This window comes from Cherax quadricarinatus, chromosome 71 (genome assembly GCF_038502225.1).
Source record: "Cherax quadricarinatus isolate ZL_2023a chromosome 71, ASM3850222v1, whole genome shotgun sequence".
Taxonomy (NCBI): Eukaryota; Metazoa; Arthropoda; class Malacostraca; order Decapoda; family Parastacidae; genus Cherax; species Cherax quadricarinatus.
The window spans coordinates 12,325,093-12,348,771 of record NC_091362.1 but is presented as its reverse complement, the minus strand read 5'-3'; the positions used below and the strand labels follow the sequence as shown (position 1 = coordinate 12,348,771).

At 39.1% G+C, this 23,679-nt stretch overlaps 1 protein-coding gene across 2 annotated transcripts in view; it reads left to right on the top strand.

Annotated features, from left to right (window-relative positions):
• LOC128700299 (AKT-interacting protein-like) overlaps positions 1-23,679 on the top strand; it is a 238,328-nt gene that overhangs the window by 40,573 nt on the left and 174,076 nt on the right. For both annotated transcript variants that reach the window (XM_070100032.1, XM_070100033.1), the window contains exon 2: positions 18,118-18,413. In XM_070100032.1, the coding sequence (XP_069956133.1) occupies positions 18,393-18,413 (21 nt within the window). In that variant the 5' untranslated portion in view covers positions 18,118-18,392. The remainder of the gene's footprint in view (positions 1-18,117; positions 18,414-23,679) is intronic.

The following is a 23,679-nucleotide window of genomic DNA, read 5'->3' as shown; positions in this document are numbered from 1 at the left end:
CAAAAACATTTACAAAACATTATATGCGGTTGTGAATTATTTTTAATATTTGCACAAAATGTGGTTGAATTTAGGTAGGTGGTTAAGTGGTTAAAGGTTATTTATAATGCGCAAAGTCAAGGTATTTTTCCAGAAAGGCTGGTAATATACCACTGTGGATAAAATACCTGGCATCTCTTGAACATTTGTGAGTGATTTGTCACTGAATTAACGTTTTTTTCCGCATTCCAGCACATGATACAAGATGTAACAATAATTCCTTGGCATAATTAGCATTTAGTTAAACCGAACTCGGAACTCATCAAAGGTATATTATGCATCAGCTGGTGGTGCAATCTCCCAGAAGTACTGTACTCGTTGCTGTAGTCCAGCTCCCCTCAAGGGAGGTTCCTTGATGCTGGTGAGGGGCTCTTGATCTAGGGAATTGGATCTGTGTTCCAGTTCCCTGAATTAAGCCTGAATACCTTCCATCATACCCCACAGGCGCTGTATAATCCTATGGGTTTAGCGCTTCCCCGTGATTATAATAACGTAGTCCAGCTCGTCAGTAGTAACACCCAGAAGTCTGCTGATTTTGTTGGATGCATCAGACATGTGGCTGCTCCTGCGAATGATAGATGGACTGATTGGTGTCAGTTTCCCTCAGTCAATGAAGTTCGTTCCTATTATTGTCCTCAGGCTACTAGTGGATAGCCCAAAGTTATCTACTCCTTCCTTGAAGGCATATATGCTCATGTCAGTTCATCAGTTCTGGCATGCATTTGAAGACCAGTGTTGGAGGGAGTCGACACACTGTATACTGACTCATGTCTACAATTCCACCATATCTGTCTACCTTCTGAAGCGAGCATGTCACAATTGAGACTCATGGAGTTAAGATAATTTTTGTATAATAGAGAATCACTTACAATTAAAGTATCAACTTTAGATATATGAACATATTTGAGTGCACCTCAGTTTGAAGAGCGACAGCCCCAGTGTTGATAAGTGCAGCAATCTTAAGACAGGACCTTCGCTCTACATGAGTTAATGAACAGAGCCATCATATGTAATTTGTGAAAGAGTGCGCTGTGTGACTAAGGCATCATTACAACTTATAGGGAGAGTAGAGTGTATTGGGAGAGTACTGTATCGGGAGTTTACAGTGCTGTAGGAGAGTGTATCAGCATTCGTGGTCCAAGATTGGTCAGTCTGTTACCATCAACTAGAAATATTGCTGGAGCGAAGGTGAAAGTTTTCAAGAGAATCTGTTCTCTTTCATCACTCAAGTGCTTAATTAGCCAAGTTGTGATAGCAATGTGGACCTATGGATCACTAGCAACAACAGTCTGGTTGACCAGGCAATCAACAAGGAAGTCTGGCATCTGGCCTGACAACGTGAGTAGAATCACCCTCGAAATCAGTCACAGGTAATTACGGGAGGAAGGATGTGAGTGATTTAGGAATATTTAGGGCAAAAAATCTAAGTTTACAGATCTTGGAGCTGGTGAAAGGCTCTTGATCCAAAGAACTAAAGCTGGAATCCCCTTTCCCAGATCGAACCTAATTATTCCACATCTCTCTCATTTCCCAGGTGTTGTATGATTCTTTTAGGTTTCGTGCTTCCTCACGAATCTAATTTACAGAGCACAAAGGGAACTTGACCATTATCAGAAAAGTGTGAAAGGTGAATTATAACTTAACACAAGATATAATCTTAATGATTGTATTGTTCTAGGAACTTGTTCTGTGTCATCTAGAGTGTACCTCGGACCCCCGAGGACCTAAGATATCCTGAGTGGTCCACTAGCGATGCTACTCCAGCCAGTGTTGGTGCTCCAGCCAGTGGTGGTACTCCAGCCAGTGGTGGTACTCCAGCCAGTGGTGGTGCTCCAGCCAGTGGTGGTGCTCCAGCCAGTGTTGGTGCTCCAGCCAGTGGTGGTGCTCCAGCCAGTGGTGGTGCTCCAGCCAGTGGTGGTACTCCAGCCAGTGGTGGTACTCCAGCCAGTGGTGGTACTCCAGCCAGTGGTGGTACTCCAGCCAGTGGTGGTACTCCAGCCAGTGTTGGTGCTCCAGCCAGTGTTGGTGCTCCAGCCAGTGTTGCTCATGCAGCCAGTACTTGGTTTTCTATTATGTATCAATGTGCATCTCCGCTAACCCAGGGAGCGGTGGGGAGAGGCAATACTTTGCGAAAGGGATCCTCTTATTCTGGATGGATGGGTACCATTGATATAGAATATTTTGTGATTACATCACTTTCCAAGGAAGGGGAAAGAGATTGAGCTGGATAATAATATTAATATATATTATTACTCGTGCTGTGTGACCTATACGGGTTAAATACAGTAAGTCCTCACTTAACGTCGTTTTGGCATAACGTTGACGGGAAAAACGATTCCCGGCCGGGGCAACTGTGTGGAGTTTGGACGTTTGTTTTTTAACTACGTGGTGGTAGGAGGTGCTCCTTACAGTTTTCGCTTTGCAAACCTTTATTCCCTGATTTAACCATATTATAATGAGTGCTACAGGTGCACTGTGCACTCCTGATGTTTATATCAATTAGCCTGTGGTAAAATTGATTTTGTTATACGTCATTTCGCTTAAAATCGCAGTTTCCAAGAAACTATCGACGATGTTAAATGAGGACTTACTGTACGTAATTTTGTAATATAGCAATAATTTTACTGCTTGTATTGACAGTAACCATCCAGGGAGGTGCTGTCGTCCTACCAAGTGTATGAAAATGGAAACCGGTTAGATGTTCTACTCTGGCAGGATTGCTGATCTTTTCTTTGTCTCATGAACACATGACAAGCAAATCATTCAGTTTTTTTATTTATATTCAGTATACACATACCTTTACTTCATACAAGCTTTTCATTAGTTCTTGATCCAATAATATTTCCTTTTCGTCCTAGGAGGCCTGGTCTGAGACCGAGCCGTCGGTATGATAATTCCTAGAACCATTTTACAGTTAACAGATGCTTTGCACTTTCTTGGTTCACACTTGATTACCTCCCCTACGGGTTTAGCGCTTCCCGGTGAATACAAGCCTAATGAAATATACTCTGGTCTACATACTAAAATTTGAAGTGAAATACTGGCGACATGTAGAATAAAGGCAAAATAGCAGAAGTATGATGATGACTATGCGGCTTATGGTACTTGATTAAATTGTCATCCGTTTAGTGTAATTAAGTAGTATATCCCGCACACTCTTATTACTATACATATTACTATACATACTTATTTCTATACATAGAAACCTTTCCTGCACAGAGGAAGTGTGTCAACACTCGTGGTGCTCCAGCCAACACTTCTAACATTATAAGAAATAAAGTCTGGACGAGTTCTTGCAGATAGTGTGAGATCACCTGGGTTGTGGTGTGTGATCACCTGGGTTGTGGTGTGTGATCACCTGGGTTGTGGTGTGTGATCACCTGGGTTGTGGTGTGTGATCACCTGGGTTGTGGTGTGTGATCACCTGGGTTGTGGTGTGTGATCACCTGGGTTGTGGTGTGTGATCACCTGGGTTGTGGTGTGTGATCACCTGGGTTGTGGTGTGTGATCACCTGGGTTGTGGTGTGTGATCACCTGGGTTGTGGTGTGTGATCACCTGGGTTGTGGTGTGTGATCACCTGGGTTGTGGTGTGTGATCACCTGGGTTGTGGTGTGAGATCACCTGGATTGTGGTGTGTGATCACCTGGGTTGTGGTGTGTGATCACCTGGGTTGTGGTGTGTGATCGCCTGGGTTGTAGTGTGAGATCACCTGGGTTGTGGTGTGAGATCACCTGGGTTGTGGTGTGAGATCACCTGGGTTGTGGTGTGCGATCACCTGGGTTGTGTTGTGCGATCACCTGGGTTGTGTTGTGCGATCACCTGGGTTGTGGTGTGAGATGACCTGGGTTGTGGTGTGCGATCACCTGGGTTGTGGTGTGAGATGACCTGGGTTGTGGTGTGCGATCACCTGGGTTGTGGTGTGCCATCACCTTGGTTGTGGTGTGAGATCACCTGGGTTGTGGTGTGCGATCACCTGGGTTGTGGTGTGAGATCACTTGGGTTGTGTGCGATGTCCTGGGTTGTGGTTTGCGATGACCTGGGTTGTGGTTTGCGATGACCTGGGTTGTGGTTTGCGATGACCTGGGTTGTGGTTTGCGATCACCTGGGTTGCGGTGTGAGATCACCTGGGTTGCGGTGTGAGATCACCTGGGTTGCGGTGTGAGATCACCTGGGTTGCGGTGTGAGATCACCTGGGTTGCGGTGTGAGATCACCTGGGTTGCGGTGTGAGATAACCTGGGTTGCGGTGTGAGATCACCTGGGTTGCGGTGTGAGATCACCTGAGTTGAGGTGTGAGATCACCTGAGTTGAGGTGTGAGATCACCTGAGTTGCGGTGTGAGATCACCTGGGTTGCGGTGTGAGATCACCTGGGTTGCGGTGTGAGATCACCTGGGTTGCGGTGTGAGATCACCTGGGTTGCGGTGTGAGATAACCTGGGTTGCGGTGTGAGATCACCTGGGTTGCGGTGTGAGATCACCTGGGTTGCGGTGTGAGATAACCTGGGTTGCGGTGTGAGATCACCTGGGTTGCGGTGTGAGATCACCTGAGTTGAGGTGTGAGATCACCTGAGTTGAGGTGTGAGATCACCTGGGTTGTGGTGTGAGATCCGCTGTCAGCAATAAGTTGATTGATAAAGCATACACCAGTGAAGCCTGTGAACAGGTGGAACTGCGAGAGTAGAACAAGTGAGGAAACAGGTCACAGGTACAAGTACATTACCTTACAAACAGGAAGAGAATCGAGGTGTACGAACCAGCGGGAAGCTTTCACAGGTGTGTGTGTGTGTGTCTGCAGGAAATAACTACATCCAAGGTATAGTCATTGTTATTAATGGAACGTTCTCACCGTCATTCCCTTCAACTGGGAGCCTTAATGTCACCGAACGGCTCTTGATCCAAGAATATTTAAGCTGCACTCTTCTCAGATCAAACATGGTTACTTTCCAATTCGCAGGTGTTGTATGATTCCTATTGGTTTAACATTTTCCCGTGACTACAGTACTGCGAGGATGATTGAGTGCTGGTGTCGCTGTTTTGGCAGCGGCTCTAGCTTCACTATTGTACATGTTTATAAATATACACTTGCCATCTTTTCTCCCGACTGTTGTATAACTGCGCGGCTTTAGCACTTCCTCGTGAATATAGTAAGCCTTTCCGGCTTCACCTTTTAACCCCGTATTTCAAATGCACATTAGTTTAAATTTTTTTTTTCGTTAGGTTTAGAATGATTTTGGGGAAATTATTGCATACACAGATTTTCACTTGTCCTATATGGCAAGATGAGCGTTGCTATTTAAGCCAAGATGACAAGTTCTGCCTATTCGGCACGACATTATATATATATTATATATATATATATATATTTATATATATATTATATATATATATATTTATATATATATATATATATATATATATATATATATATATATATATGTCGTGCCGAATATGTAAAACTGGTCAATTAGCAAGAACTCATTTAAAATTAAGTCCTTTCTGAAATTTTCTTTTATACGTTTAAAGATATATATTTTTTCATTATTGCTAATGTAAAAATTTTTAATTTTGCTCCAAAAGAATCTTAGAAAACTTACCTAACCTTATTATAACAAGAAGAATTTATTTTACCCTAACCCAACTAAATATATTTTTGATTTGTTTACAATAATTTAATACTAAACAAACACAGTGATATATATTTTTTTCGTTAGGTTCATAATGATTTTGGCGAAATTATTGCATACACAAATTTTCGCTTGTCCTATATGGCAAGATGAACGTTGCTATTTAAGCCAAGATGGCAAGTTCTCCCTATTCGGCACGACATTATATATATATATATATATATATATATATATATATATATATATATATATATATATATATATATATATATATATATATATATATATATATATATATATATATATATATATATATATATATATATATATATATATATATATATATATATATATATATATATATATATATATATATATATATATATATATATATAATATATATATATATATATATATATATATATATATATATATATATATATATATATATATATATATATATATATATATATATATATATATATATATATATATATATATATATATATATAATGTGCCGAATTGGCAGAACTTGCGATCTTGGCTTAAATAACAACGCTCATCTTGCCATATAGGACAAGTGAAAATTTGTGTATGCAATAATTTCGCCAAAATCATTATGAACCTAACGAAAAATATATATTTCACTGTGTTTGTTTAGTATTAAATTACTGTAAACAAATCTTAAGTATATTTAGTTGGGTTAGGCTAAAATAAATTGTTCTTGTTATAATAAGGTTAGGTAAGTTGTCTAAGATTCTTTTGGAGCAAAATTAAATTTTTTTACATTAACATTAATTAAAAAAATATATCTTTAAACGTATAAGAGAAAATTTTAGAAAGAACTTAATTTTAAACGAGTTCTTGCTAATTGACCAATTTTACATATTCGGCACGACACACACACACACATATATATATATATATATATATATATATATATATATATATATATATATATATATATATATATACACACCACGCAGAAACAAGCGGGTATATACAGAGAAAGATCGCAGTCAGCAGGTTTCGATACTGCTACTGGGTACAGTCAAGATTCCCAGGCAGCGCTCTTATCCACTCAGCCACAAATGCCACATAGACTGGGCAGCCTGGTTCACAAGCCATGTTTCTTTCCCAGCCCGGGCACGTCAGTCAGCCTCAAGCATGGATTCAAGCTATTTCAATCTCCTCCTGTATGTTCTGTCCTCACAGGCGATTTATATATCAATGCACTCGTTCGTGGTTACAATAATATATATACACACACAATTCCTTTCTTATGTAGGCAGCTTGGGGTGAGAGCGGGGGGAGGAAGGGACGGTGATCCTAGGATCCATTAATACATATTAAAAAATGCATCTTCCTGGTGGTGAAGAACTCTTGATAACAGAAATTGGAGCTGTCCTCGCCGATCAAATGTGAATATACCCTCCACACCCTTATCCCTCCTGTTTGCCATTATTGTGTCTCCAGGCACAGTAGCCAGTACGGCCACTCTGTCCTCAAACATTTTTCTTGATTTATTGTTTTTTGACCCAGCTTAATTTTTAGATTCTGTTGACCGCGCTTCGTGGGTCAAGCTCCCGCTGTTGCCCTGGATATATTTTTGCTGCTTTGTATGTTCTAACCTGGGCTTAGTTTTGGAGTTGGTTGGCACTACACCATGTTTGATTTGTCCAGTTCTCGCCCTTTGTATTTTTTTTTTATCTGTGTGTTATTTTAACCGCTATGTAAGCTTTGACTTGCCTTGAAATATGGATTTATACTGTCGACGTCACCTCGTGTGCCATGCCCTGCTTATAGCCTCTGTATAATTTTGATGCTTTGTAGGTTTTGATCTGGACCTAATTTTGGATTTTATTTTGTGAACTATACCATGTGGGACTTTCTCAGGTCTAGGCGCCTCAGTAATTTCGACTTAATCATGTACGTATATATTTACTGTTTTATATGTTTGTGCATGGCTCTAATTTGTCCTCGTGGGCCATGGCCCCGTTCTTTTGTCTTTTAACAGTTTGAATGGTTAGTGGTTTGTGATCTGGTGGGTCTTGTGGCTTTTGTACTACTACGGCTATGTTAAAATATTTCTCTGTTGTATGACCTGTGTTAGTTTTATATGACCATTTTTGGACTTATCAGTTTTGTATGACTTACCTGTTGGGTAGGACTTATCTGTTGTGTATGACAGCTGTATTGTATGACTTGTATTTTAAATGACTTGTTTGTATGACTTGTGTTTGTATGATTTGTATTCTGTATACTCATTACCTCTTATGTGACCATTGCCTGTTGTGTGTCATCATTTGTTCTCTTACCATTCTATGATGTGTGGCCATTGTCTGTTCTTTGTGACATTTTCTTTCTGATGTACAGTTCTTTATGACTCCTAGGGTTTAGCGCATTTTTCAGAATAAATAATAAGCAACTTTATGGTCGTAATAAAAAAAAATTACACACCGGTCGTCTCCCACCGAGGCAGGGTGGCGGGGAAAAGAAGAAACCAAAGTTTTTCTTCTTTTTACAATTAATAATTTATACAGGAGAAGGAGTTACTAGCCCCTTTGCTCCCATCACTTTAATCGCCTCGTACGACACGCATGGCTTACGGAGGAAGGATTCTTTTCCACTTCCATATGGAGTCGTAATATAAATATGACCAAATTGTGTTGACTGCTCATTTTCACCTCCAGCTTCACGAAATATTTATCTATTTATAATTAATGCCTCTTATTCTACGTATTTTCCTCATGGTCAGAATTTTATATTAGCTAAGTATGTCCTGTTGTGTGTGATATTCTTTTATATTCCATGTTTTAAGTGAACAGAACCACCCGAGCACTTCCATGCGTTTCCACACGCATATTCAGAGGATCAGTTCCTCCGGAGGTGTGTGCGCGCACGCGTGCTTGTTTGCTTGCTTGCTTGTGTGCCTGAGCACCCGAGTTGTACTTAAAGAGTTATTATTACGAGCGTCGATTCTCAGTGTCAGGCCCCGCCTCTTAAACTACAATCGCTGGCATTATTGGTTCCTGTCCTCGCTGGCCGTTCCATGCCTTTGAAACTGTATATTGATTTTGCCTTTGTCACTTTGTGTGTGTGTGTACTCACCTATATGTAGTTTGCAGGGGTCGATTCACTGCTCCTGGCCCTGCCTCTTCGCTGGTCGCTACTAGGTCATTCTCCCCGCTCCTAGAGCCTTATCATACCTCTTCTTAAAGCTATGTATGGAACTTCCCTCCACTACACTCTCCAGCTTATTCCACTTCCTGACAACTCTAAGGCTAAAGAAATACTTCTTAACATCCCCTATGACTCCTCATATGGGTTTTCAGCTTCCACTTGTGGCTCATTATTCTTGTGTCCCATCTCTGAAACATTCGAACCTTGTCCACCTTATCAATTCCTCTCAGTATTTTATGTCATTACCATGTCCTCCATATCCCTCCTACCCTCTAGTGTTATCAGGTTGAGTTCCCTTAACCTCTCCTCGTAAGACATACCCCTCAGTTCCGGGACTAAATCTTGTTGTAAACTTTTGCACTTTCTCCAATTTCTTGATGTGTTTGACTAGGTGTGGGTTCCATACTGGTGCTGCATACTCCAGTATGGGCCTGATGTACACGGTGTACAGTGTCGTGAATGACTCCTTACTTAGACGTCGAAATGTTATTCTCAGGTTTGCCAAGCGTCAGTATGCTGCAGCAGTTATTTGATGTGCGCCTCAGGGACCGTGTTCGGTATCATGCTTATCCCAAGATCCTTTTCTTTAAGTGAAATTTGCAGCCTTTGGTCCACTAGCCTGTACTCTATTTGCGGTCTTCTTTGTCCTTCCCCAATCTTCATGACTTTGCACTTACTGGGGTTAAAATCCAGGAGTCATTTGTCGGACCAGACTTGCAGCCTATCCAGATCTCCTTGTAATCTTATTTGATCTTTGCCCGCTTGTATTCTCTTCATAAGTTTCACATCAGCGAATAGCGACACTTCTGAATTTATTCCTTCCATCATGTCATTCACATATAAGAGAGACAACACCGGACCTAGGACTGACCCTTATGGAACCCCTCTTGACACATTCGCCCACTCTGACACTTCATCAAGTACCAACACTTGTTTCCTTCCTGTCAGGTATTCCCTGATCCATTGCAGTACTTTCCCTATTCCTGCCTGCTTCTCTGATTTTTGTGGTACTGTCAAAAGACTTACAGCTCAAAAAATGCAGTCTGTCCATCCCTCTCTCTCTCTCTCTCTCTCTCTCTCTCTCTTTCTCTTTGTCTTCTCTTACTTTATTGTAGAACTCAAGTAAATTTTGTGACAATTTCCTATCCCCCGAAACCGTACTGATTGTCATGCGCGCGCGCGCGCGTGTGTGTGTGTGTGTGTGTGTGTGTGTGTGTGTGTGTGTGTGTGTGTGTGTGTGTGTGTGTGTGTGTGCGTGCGTGCCTGTGTGTGTGTGTGTGTGTGCGCGCGTGCGTGCCTGTGTGTATGTGTGTGTGCGTGCGTGCCTGTGTGTGCGCGCCCGTGTGCGTGAGTGATATGGTAATGTCCCTTGCGTATTTCGTGCTTGTTACTTATCAAGATCACTTAAGTTTCTCTTATCTTATCATAGTCATCAGATTTTTATTTACCGTGTAATCTTTTGGTTGTGAGTGCTGAAACATGTATTGTTAGATGGGCAGGTAGTTGAACGTACCTTGGTGCTAGTAGTGGCCAAGACCACTGTATAGTACTATTTCTTAATGATTCTGGGGATTCGACCAGCTCCCAAAACTGAACTTGTCAGACTGTAAATCCTCCTACATACATACAACCCCACGTAGGAACCACAGCCCAGCTGACAAGGAATCGTTTGGGGAGCCTGTAAAATTCCATATTGAAATCTGTGATCTTTTGATAATTCTCATTACTTAGTATATTATTGCTTACCTGCTTCTCGTTACGGCCGTTGTACGTCTTCCTTATTTGATAGTTCGTTAGAGAAAAATAGTCTGACAGTTTTTGTCATAAGATGACCTGTTCAGTGGTGCCGGTACTTTAGCGGTGCCACGGCAACACGGCGTGTCAACAACCCATCTTCCACCTCCGTTATTGTTCATGCAGAAGTGCACGAACGAAATTTCAGTATATACCCCGCGTTCAGACGTAAGCTACCATTGTTTTGTTGTTGGGAAATTATACGGAAATAAAAGTTAATGTAAAAGAAAACAAATACTAAACCATTTTTTTCCTAAAATTTTATTCATTCAAAAATGCACGCACGGCAGTTCGTGCGAAACTTGCTGCACTAGAAGACACGTTGTGTCTAAGGACACTTATGAATGTACAGAGCTTATGGTAACCCATGGTAGTAGCGACCCGTGACACCCAAATACCTTTAGCACAGGCTTTCAAAACCTAATACAGTGGCCCGTGGCAAAGCTCTCACTTCACACGGTGAGTGTCCAGGTTCGACTCCCGGCGAGGGTTGAAACATTGGGCGTTTCCTTATACCGGTTGTCTATGTTCACCCATCAGTAAAAAATGTGTACCTGGATGATAGTCGACTGGTGTGGGTCGCATCCCGGGACAAAATTGACCTAATTTTACCGAAATGCTCTGCATGACAAGGAGCTGTATACCTTGTACATGTACTTGTAGAAATAAATGTTATTATATTATAAAAATGTGAAGGCGATACCCCTCAAAAGATTCACTTAACCAAATATGCACTGTGATATAGCTGTATATATCTGACCGTTTTCGAGGGGTTTTCTATACTTAAAGCATAGCCAGAGGTCAGGCTTCCTTGTTGATTGTTGGTTCATCCAGGCTGTTGCTGTTGGCGGCCGCCGGCCTACATGTCCATTAACAGCCTTGTAGGTGTAGCACTTGGTGGAGGCAGTGATCTGGTTTACTCTTGAAAGTGTCTACATTTACGGTAATATTTTATAATTTCTGGTAACAGGTTGAATAGTGTTGGACTACGTATGTGCTCATAACTTCACTTGTTTTCACTGGGTATATTTTACATTATCATAGCTCTCACTCCAGTACGTTATTTTAATGTGTACATTTGATCAGGTCCTTTCTGGTAAATTTGTATTTAAGACACTAAATAATTAAAAGCTTAACAACACAACTACATAACATCCCACAGTTTATAATCTGAATAAAATCTTCACAAATATTTAGTAATATTGTGGGATGATCTTTTGAAATATGAACGTAACAAAGTGTTCAGATCTTTTAGTACTAGTCTAATGATCTTCAGTGTTAGTGTGCAGCTTTTGTTCATTTTACATCTCTCTATACTTAGTTTTCTTTTTTCTACCCTCAAGGAGGGTATTTGAATGCTGATGAAGGGCTCTTGTTCCAAGGAATTGGAGTATCCTACTGTTTCTTGGCTAAACACTGATTTCCTCTCATTCCCCATTTGCTATATGACTTAGCACTTGTTTCCCCATGAATATAATATCAGTGTACTTTTTATCTTGCTGTTATCGTTGCTTTACCTGTTTAGTCTCGTGTAATAGGTTATCTGGTTATCCGGTCAAGTAACTATAGGTACCTCGTAGCACAGGCATTAGGGCGTAGTGGAGACAGGTTGAATCAGTATTCGAAGCTTAGGTGTGGGACGGCTTTAGAAGGTGTCTCAGATCTTAACTTGTCTCGGATAATCATAACTTGAGCATGGAGTGAACGAGGTACGTTGGAAAGCGGTATAAGTAAATAAGGAGCCAAGTAGAGTTCTACTCAGCCAGGAGTTATGTCGCTTATAAGAAGGAGAATCCGTTTGACAAAATAGGTGTCGACACTCGTACTTTCCACCATCAGTAAGATGAATCGCTGGCTTACACATTGAGGCAAGTGAAGAAACGGGTTGCTAGTAGTATAGGCAGCTTGTGTACAGACAGCCCTTCCTCTACTGTTCTGGACAGGTGACTTGAACTGTACCCTATTGGCTGAAGGCGAAAAAGAACTGGTTACCACAGACAGTAAAATTTCATATAGTAGGCTGAAGGCCACTTTGAAGGAATAAGTGTGATATAAAAATATTTGTTACATTAACAGATGAGGGTTAAAATGTCAAGCCTGGTAACAGCTGTATAAAAAAAAAACTGAGCGCTCAAATGAACGGAATAATATAACTACCAGTGCAATATTGAATGAAATAAACATTACTTTTTCACTTTTTTGTAATCATTATTACTTACTAAAATTTTATTAAACACCATATTTACTACCAGTCAATTTTACTTTTGTACATTAAACATTATTTTTATACTTCCCATAACATTTTGTTGCCAAATTTTCAAGTTTGTATATTCAACTCCAACCTTTATATAATCCTTTGTACCTGTGCACTTGTGTGCCTCTGTACCTGTGTACCTGTCTACCATCTTACTATCATATTATAACCAAGACATTACCCTTGTTATTTTTTTACTATTATTCTTTTGGTACTTTAATTGTGAATTATATTTTGTCAACTTAAATCTAGTTATACTCTTGATCTTGTCAACAACCTATACCAGACTCTAGTGCAATTGCAAGTACCATTTCAATTTGTATTTTTATATTATAAGTTTGTATTATAATTCCTATTCTAAGATTGTTTTCATATCTTAGTGACTATATTGTGTGTGCAATTAGTGTATTTTTCAATTATATGATTGTTCAAGGCCCTTAACTATCTTTTGCTAACTAGTACCAACTACCTCATATATTTTTTTTTCTACTTTTTTTTATTCTTTTGCTACCTTAACTTGCATATTTTATCTTGTCAATTTAAATCTAGTTATACTCTAATTCTTGTAAACAACTTATATAACACCTTAGTGCAATTACAATTGAGAGTCTTGTGCCTTTTTTATATTATTAGATTAAACTCAGTTGTACTATAGTCATTACCAAATTCATTATATTAGACCATATTGCAATTACTAGTGAGAGACTGGTGCTATTTTTAATTTGTATTGTTATATTATTAGATTAAATCTAGTTGTACTAAAGCTCATTCTAGCTCAAAACATAGACTCCACAAAAGTCATTATATTAGACCTTAGTGCAATTATTTGATTACCACTTTATTGTTCACCACAACTTATATTAGTCCCTTTTATATTATAATTTTATATTATAATTCTAACTTTAAAGAATTACCTTTAAAGTACTACCTACTATCATATTCCCAAGCTCCATTATTTGATCATCACTTTATTTGTTCACCACAAATTATTTTAGTCCCTTTTATATTGTCTCCTTTATTTTAGCTTTAAAAAACTACCTTAGCTCATTATTTTTACATTTGTTAAATAATTCAGGTGCTATTTTTTTTTAGCTTTAGAATATTTACTCTATTTTTTACTTAATTCTAACTACAGATTCACTACAAATCTTATGATTACAAGCATTGATCCTGATACCAACCTCTTATTTAATGACTTAAATGATTCAAACAGTTACTGTAATTACTACACAGCAGAACAATCAAAGGCACTTCTCAGAGCTAACAACATAACTATCTTTAACTACGATATCAGATCTTCAAGCAAGCATTATGATGACCTCCTAGCATTACTAAATTCCTTGCATGCCAATATGTCCATCATTACACTAACTGAAACCTGGCTAAAGCCTGATACTACAGATGTCTATGCCATTCCTGGTTACACAGCCATACACAACTGTAGGCCAGACCAACAAAGGGGTGGCACTGCTATATACTACTCAGACCAACTAGAATGTATCACTAATACTTGCACAAGGGATGAACATGGGGAATATATAATAGCTAAATTCAAATCCAAATACCTACAAAAACCTCTCACAGTGATAAACATCTACAGAGTTCCACAATCAAACATTAGCCAATTTAGTCAAAACCTAGGAAGTATGATAACTGATGCACGCATGAACAAAGATCACTTACTACTCTCAGGTGACTTCAATATAAATCTCCTGCAAGACCAGGACCCACACGTTACTGAATTCACAAACACAATGAGTAACTGCATGTTGCTACCAACAGTAACAAAACCTACAAGAGTTACAGAGACTAGTGTTTCCCTACTTGACCACATTTGGACCAACACCATATCCCCTTTAAAATCAGGCATAATTACAGATAATACCACAGACCACTACCCTACTTTCCTCATAACAACTCTTGGTAAAATACCCCAAGACACTACTAAAGTCACCTTCAGACTTCACAATGAGGCAGCCATTAATAACTTCACAACAGCAGTAACAAACATTGACTGGCACACTGAGCTAGAAATCTATACAGATATTGACGAATGTTTTAATAATTTTCTAAAAAAGACCCAATACCTTTATAACAAGCACTGCCCTAAAAAAACTAAACAGATGACAGCTAAGAGACTGAACAGTCCCTGGCTAACACCCAGCATTCTCAAATCCATAAATACAAAACACCGATATGAAAAACAGTACAGAATGGGTCACATAACCAGAGACCAAACAAAACGTTACTCGTCAATCCTAACCAGCCTGATAAGAAGGGCAAAAAAATTGTATTATGAGAACAGATTATCCAACTTACGAGGTGATATAAAAAAGACCTGGAAGACCCTATCAGAAATTCTGGGAACAAAAAAGATATCACGACATAGCGAAATAAAATTAGCAAAATCAGATGAACCCCAACTCCCACCAACAGAAACAGCAAACAGACTCAATGATTTCTTCTCCACTATAGGTCAAAACCTTGCCAATAAAATCCCAAGCTCAGATACCCCACCAAATGACTACCTCACTGGCAACTACCCGAACACTGTTCCTAGCTCCGACTAACCCATACGAAGTCTCCCTTATTATCAACGCACTGAAAAACAAGGCAGGAGATTTAAATACCTTACCACCCTTTATATACAAAAAAGCGTCACAAGTACTATCACCAATCATTGCAACACTCTTTAACAAATCCATTGAATCCTCCACCTTCCCTACAGTTCTCAAAATTGCAAGGGTCACCCCGATCCATAAAGGAGGAGACCAAACAGAGTTGAATAACTATAGGCCAATACCAAATTTACGCCCTCTCTCAAAAATCTTCGAAAAATTAATTCATAAACGAATCTACTCCTACCTCATCTCCCAAAACATTCTCAACCCCTGCCAATTTGGATTCAGGCCTAATAAAAATACTAATGATGCTATTATACACATGCTAGAACATATATACACTGCAATAGAGAAAAAAGAAGTCCCACTGGGGATCTTCATTGACTTACGTAAAGCTTTTGATACAGTTGACCATGACTTGCTCCACGTAAAATTGTCACACTATGGTATTAGAGGGCACTCCCTCAACTACCTCAAGTCTTACCTCAGCAACAGAAGCCAATATGTGTACGCAAATGGGGCAAGCTCTTCCGCACAACCAATTACAGTTGGTGTCCCACAGGGAAGTGTCCTTGGCCCTCTTCTCTTTCTCCTATACATAAATGACCTACCAAATGCTTCGCAATTACTCAAACCCACACTTTTTGCAGATGACACTACATACGTCTTCTCTCACCCGAGCCCAGTCACGCTAGCCAATACTGTAAACACCGAATTACAGAAAATATCTACCTGGATGAGGACTAACAAATTTACACTAAACATTGACAAAACCTACTTCATTCAGTTTGGTAACAGAGCTACAGATGTACCTCTTAACATAACAATAAACGGATCACCTATCACAAAGCTAACAGAGGGAAAATTCCTAGGAATCCACCTCGATAATAGACTCAAATTTCATCATATACAACAAATTTCTAAGAAAATCTCCAAGACTGTAGGCATACTATCGAAGATACATAGACTCAAATTTCATACACATATACAACAAACGTTTCGGTCCGACTGGACCAAGTTGGAAAACGTCTCCAAGACTGTAGGCATACTATCGAAGATACGGTACTATGTTCCACAGTCAGCCCTCCTGGCCCTTTATCACTCTCTTATTTACCCCTATCTCACCTATGGAATTTGTGCATGGGGCTCAACAACAATTAACCATCTCAGACCACTAATTACCCAACAAAAGGCTGCAGTTAGAATGATAACAAATTCTCACTACAGGCAACACACTCCACCAATATTCAAAACACTCAACCTACTCACCATACAAAACATCCATACTTATTATTGCACCTATTACATACATAGAACACTTAACTCTGATATTAACCCTCCCCTCAAACATCTCCTTGCCAACCGCAACAGAACACATGACCATAACACAAGGCACAGATCACTCTTTGATGTTCCTCGTGTCCATCTCACGCTATGCAAAAACTCAATGCACATAAAAGGCCCTAAAATCTGGAATTCATTACCTGTAAATATAAAAGAAACACTACCTGTTTATAAATTCAAGTCTCTTCTCAAAGATCACTTACTCACTCAAAACCAAATAAATACTGAATAACTGAACCTTATAAATTGTATATCCTATATGTTACTCACAATTATATCACACAAATGTTAAACCTAGGACCCAATCTAACTTTATTATTTTTTTAAATACACTACCTAACAGAATACTCCATTCGACTGAATGTACAGCAATGCAAGCAACCATATGACCTGTCTTTGTAATACTCATTTGTGCTTTATAGTTATCTGTTTACAATAATGTTTTATCACTGATTTCATCATTGCTTAGTTAATCTTAAGTTAATTTTAAGCCAGCCCGTAATGCTATGCATATAAGTGGCTTTGGCATGCTGCTCTTACCTGTATTTTTTGTACCTCTGTTTGTATGCTTAAATTACTAAATAAATAAATGATACAAGGACTCAGAGAAACGGGTGTCAAATGAGTGTCCCAGGCTCATTGATTCAAATATCATGTAACCTGCCGGACACCACAAAAAATTGTAGAGGGGCCGCCAAGTGGCGCTTATGTATGTAATATATGTATCTGCGGCAAACGACTTACACCAGTCATTCACTGTGAAATAAATATGTACAAGCTAACTTTTTTTCTTCGAAGATATAAGCGCCTCTGGCTTTCTTGGGTAATTAATTCTCCGTTAATAATTCGAAAAATTTTTTTTGTACCTCTCCAGCCATACAGGGTTCAGATATAAATTTTGTTAATCCTTATCTCCTATACATGTACTGATACTACCATATCAAGAACATTAATAAAGGTAGTGCTGAATTTTCCACAGGTATTATGTATATGAATCATCACCACAAGTTTAGCACTTACCTATCTGTAATAATAATAATAATAATAATACAAATTCTGTGTTGTACATAATATCACGTTGACTTCTGCATGTGACAGATTTCATCTGAGGATTCTGAAATTGACATCATAGTATCTTAGTTTACATTGCTTGAATTTTAATTTCTCAGTTTTCTAAAGATGAGCTGACACTGGCATCAATGAAATGTAGATCCATGCTTTCTAAACAGCATGCTGACTGTATTTTATTTTATTTTCAGATATACTGACAGCGTAAGATGGTGGACCACTGGATGAAGATTAACACGGAGGAGAAACTGCTCAGTGTAGTGAATGTTGTGCCATAAATATGTGACTATAATGCTCAAAGTAACATGAATTGTGCCAGTATTATCCTGTGAAAACTCCTGTGACATTTTAAGTTGAAAAACATTTTTGTACTAAAGTAGTTTAGTTTTATTGACGAAAAGGACTAAGAAATATCGATACAAGACTGTTGATGAGAATGCTCTAGTGCTCCCTTGTAATTCAGAGAATGGCAGCAGTCGCCCGAAAGGTAAGTTAACAGTTTTCTTTGTTCACTTTATAGGGGTAACTCATGAGTTCATGAAGTTGGATCTCCTCGATTATTTTATTTTGCCTATCACCTAAATAAAAAAATTCCACAAAAAATAACTATTTTTCTTGTAAAATGTTATTGGATTTCTGCCCTGGAAAAAATTTAAATAATGACTAAGTTATTAGATTCAGCTTATTAAGAGCTCAAAATTCTTATTAAAATGAGTGCGACTGTATTAATCTTTTATGTATTTAAAATTTCAGTTCTACTTTATTTGACAATGTTCTCACACTGAGGTACCAGGGTTCGATCCCAGGACTAGTGGAAGCGTCCTTAGACCTGTTGTTCCTGTTCACCTAGCTGCCTAGCAGAACGTAGGTGCCTGGTTGTTAGCCGATTGGTGTGGGTCATATCCCGGGGAAGAAGAATAGAGAGACATTAATAGAAGTAAGCAGTCTGATAAGGCTTTATTGGGTTGTGGATTATGAACCCTACGGGTTAATATTCCGAGCAAAATCATCTTGATGTAAAATAAATACTATAGTGTCCCCTGGTAATTCAGAAAATGTCAACAGTCACTGGAAAGGTGAGCACCAGATTTTTTTTTGTTTTATCTTGTAGGGGAAACTCTTGGGTTTATCAAGTTTGATACGAAAATAAATATTGAATTCAATCTGTCGCCTCTCAGGATCATTGCTTTAAGTTGTCCTGTTTCCTGACGAATAAAACAGTGTTTCCTGACACGGGTCTCAGTCATGTGATGATCCGGTACATTCTAATTTTAAGTTGTGCGATTCTACATATCGTGTTAATTTACTTAAATTTCCATTTTCCACTATATTTATCATAATATTAGAAATATTGTAAACTATAATTAATATTCCTACACTAGCTCAAGGCAAACTATTTGATTCCTGCATTCAGACAGTAATGTGTAATTTGTGTGGTTTACTGCCAACAATGTACAAATGATGCAAGTTGCAAAACTTAGTGGGACGAAGTGTCACTTTGTGTAGAGCATTATCAGTGACTCGACGAAGTTCTGCATAGTGAAACTTGTGACATACCAGTGGCCGGTTTCGAGGATTCTTGTGCTCCTGCAACCCTGCCTGGTGCAAGGCTTCCCTGTTAACCAGTTGATCAACCAGGTTTATGCTAGCTGCTAGCAGGCCACACAGTCATCGCAACCCAACTGTTCTTGAAGTTTTAGCAGGAAACTATCTAGCTTCTTAAAAACTTGTGTCTTCGCTCTGGCAGTATTTCTGTAATCTACTGGTAGTATTAATGGTGAAGTCTTCGGCCTCGGATGCTGACAGTTTTTATTATGCCTATGGCAGTGTAGCTCTTCTCTGGGTTTATAGCTGTGTGCAAGTTAGAGATCAAGCCCTCAAGTATCTTACATATATTATCAGGTATCTCTTCCTCCTGCCAGAGAGGAAAAAATCCAAGTACTTTGAAGACTTCTCAATAGTTTAAATATTGATTCCTTTTGGGTCGTGTACGACTTACATACGTTTTCCAGCTATGCTTTGCTGCTGTGATCACAGAACAGTATTGTACTAGTTAGAGCACAAGTGATTTCAGAAGTACCATTACTGGTTTTTCTTCCCCTTTGAAAGTTCTCATAACACTACTTGTCATTTTCCAGGCCTTGGTTGCAGACGATGGATAATCTGATTTAATTATTCCTGAATCTTTTACCAGTTTCTTACGTTCCGTGGTATGGTGTTTTTCTGTTCTGTAAACTGTTTTTTTTTATGTCTTTATTTTTCTCATCTGAGCAGTTGAGATTTGTCACCGCTGAACATTGTTATTTTTAATTTCTAATACTTCACTAATCTGATCACGGAACGGGTGGGGCTTGAACCCATGGTGCAAGTGCTAAAACTCCCAGGTCAATGCGTTAACCACTCGACCAGCTGGCTCTAATAAGATTCTTCCTACTACGTATATTTGCTTGCAGTCGTGTTATTGCGATTTCGTGAGTAACTTCACTAATCTGATTATCTCACTGACTCGGTTTGGTTTTCTTCTGACAGCTTTAATGTCACTGGTTTCTTTAAACCATACCCCCGGCCGGGATTGAACCCGCGGTCATAGAGACTCTATGACCGCGGGTTCAATCCCGGCCGGGGGTATGGTTTATTTGCAATCGTGTCATTACGATTTCTTGAGTCATGTTGACTGGTTTCTTTATTTGTTTTATTTTCGTTTCAAGTTTTAAATTCTTTGTGCTGCAACATTTCGTGAATCATGACACTGGGTTTGACACTGTGATTTTATATTTCCAGTGAAAGTACACTCAATTCAATTAAATTCGGTTCAGTTTTTGTTTCAAAATTACTGTACTGTACATAAAACACAAAATAACCTGAAAGTCTGTAGGATGCACACCATTTTGGCCAACCATATTCTTGCCAGATCTCTTCACTGACGATGGTAAAACTATTCACAGTATCACTCATTTTTTTCATAGCTGTATCATGCTGATGTCTGACGCTGCTGCTCTGAAATCACAGAGCATGTACACATGTATACATGGCAACTCCTGTTGCTTCAGTCCTGGAGGGGGAAAATACAATGCCTGCACTCAGAAGAATGGACCGGGATGTTCCAGTTCGGTTGGTCATTTGAATGTGATGTCCTCGCACGTCTGGCAAGTCAGTTATTAATTGGTAGTGAATGTTTCCTTTTTTCTTTTTAGGTCACCCCACCTTGGTGGGAGACGGCCATTGTGGCTACCTACTTGGAGGATATTCCGGGGATCATTAACAACAAATACACCTAAGTTCCTTAAAAATAGAACAGTAAAGCTCTAGGTGTGTATATACGTACTGGGATATACACATATCTTTGTATATACACTGGGGAAACAATTGACTGGTGTTTGGGATGATTTATACATTATTTGTGGCTATTACAGTTTTTGAGTTTGAGGCTGGGGCATTTGACGACGAGGTCAACAGCAGGCAACTCTTGGTTCTGTGCAGGGGAAGCGGAAGGGAGGAGGTTGCACGGCAGGCGGCGTTGGTGTCACTTGATGAGGGAACAGCGGCAGGGGATTCTTTATCTTGTGACGGGGACACCGAAGGGTGGAAGTGTAAGCGATGGGTGTGCCGCTGGGGTGACTAGGGTAATAGCACCGTGACGCTGACACGGTCTAAGGCCGCCCTCTTTTACATTCTTTGCTTGTTTATTTTTTTTTTTATCGCTAACTGTACATTGATCTGTCTTGTTGGAACTTCCTCAATAATTTAATATATTTGGGTTTTAACAGGTTTACTGTTAATTCTAAATGGTGCTCATGTTATCACATCCATAACACCTGCTGCTCCCTGTTCACATAAGTGAATATATATATACTTAAGAGTTAGTTACCTGTTGTGGGTCTCATCCTGAGGACTCTTAACTGAAATAAGCCAGGGTTATTAATTCGAAGTCCTTTTTCTGGAAGAAAAGGCATATGCAAGAGTAGGTTTTATTATTAATTGGAGTAATAGCCTCATCAGTCAAGGCCATACACATGGTTATGCACGCCTCAGTGTAAATGCACTTGAGATAACAACATAGTGTATATACACTGAGATACAAGCATTAATGTATAAATACAGATACACAACTCGTGTATATATATATATATATATATATATATATATATATATATATATATATATATATATATATATATATATATATATATATATACATGGTAGTAGGTTGGTAGACAGCAACCACCCAGGGAAGTAATACCGTCCTGCCTGATGACTGTGAAACAGAACCCTGTAACTGTTTTGCATGATGGTAGGATTGCTGGTTTCTTTTTCTGTCTCATAAACACGCTAGATAACAGGGATATCTTGCTACTCCTACTTACACTTTGGTCACACTTCACAGACACGCACATGCATATATATATACATACATCTAGGCTTTTCTCCTTTTTCTAAATAGCTCTTGTTCTTCTTTATTTCTTCTATTGTCCATGGGGAAGTGGAAAAGAATCTTTCCTCCGTAAGCCATGCGTGTCGTATGAGGCGACTAAAATGCCGGGAGCAATGGGCTAGTAACCCCTTCTCCTGTAGACATTTACTAAAAAAGAGAAGAAGAAAAACTTTATAAAACTGGGATGCTTAAATGTGCGTGGATGTAGTGCGGATGACAAGAAACAGATGATTGCTGATGTTATGAATGAAAAGAAGTTGGATGTCCTGGCCCTAAGCGAAACAAAGCTGAAGGGGGTAGGGGAGTTTCAGTGGGGGGAAATAAATGGGATTAAATCTGGAGTATCTGAGAGAGTTAGACAAAGGAAGGGGTAGCAGTATTGTTGAATGATCAGTTATGGAAGGAGAAAAGAGAATATGAATGTGTAAATTCAAGAATTATGTGGATTAAAGTAAAGGTTGGATGCGAGAAGTGGGTCATAATAAGCGTGTATGCACCTGGAGAAGAGAGGAATGCAGAGGAGAGAGAGAGATTTTGGGAGATGTTAAGTGAATGTATAGGAGCCTTTGAACCAAGTGAGAGAGTAATTGTGGTAGGGGACCTGAATGCTAAAGTAGGAGAAACTTTTAGAGAGGGTGTGGTAGGTAAGTTTGGGGTGCCAGGTGTAAATGATAATGGGAGCCCTTTGATTGAACTTTGTATAGAAAGGGGTTTAGTTATAGGTAATACATATTTTAAGAAAAAGAGGATAAATAAGTATACAAGATATGATGTAGGGCGAAATGACAGTAGTTTGTTGGATTATGTATTGGTAGATAAAAGACTGTTGAGTAGACTTCAGGATGTACATGTTTATAGAGGGGCCACAGATATATCAGATCACTTTCTAGTTGTAGCTACACTGAGAGTAAAAGGTAGATGGGATACAAGGAGAATAGAAGCATCAGGGAAGAGAGAGGTGAAGGTTTATAAACTAAAAGAGGAGGCAGTTAGGGTAAGATATAAACAGCTATTGGAGGATAGATGGGCTAATGAGAGCATAGGCAATGGGGTCGAAGAGGTATGGGGTAGGTTTAAAAATGTAGTGTTAGAGTGTTCAGCAGAAGTTTGTGGTTACAGGAAAGTGGGTGCGGGAGGGAAGAGGAGCGATTGGTGGAATGATGATGTAAAGAGAGTAGTAAGGGAGAAAAAGTTAGCATATGAGAAGTTTTTACAAAGTAGAAGTGATGCAAGGAGGGAAGAGTATATGGAGAAAAAGAGAGAGGTTAAGAGAGTGGTGAAGCAATGTAAAAAGAGAGCAAATGAGAGAGTGGGTGAGATG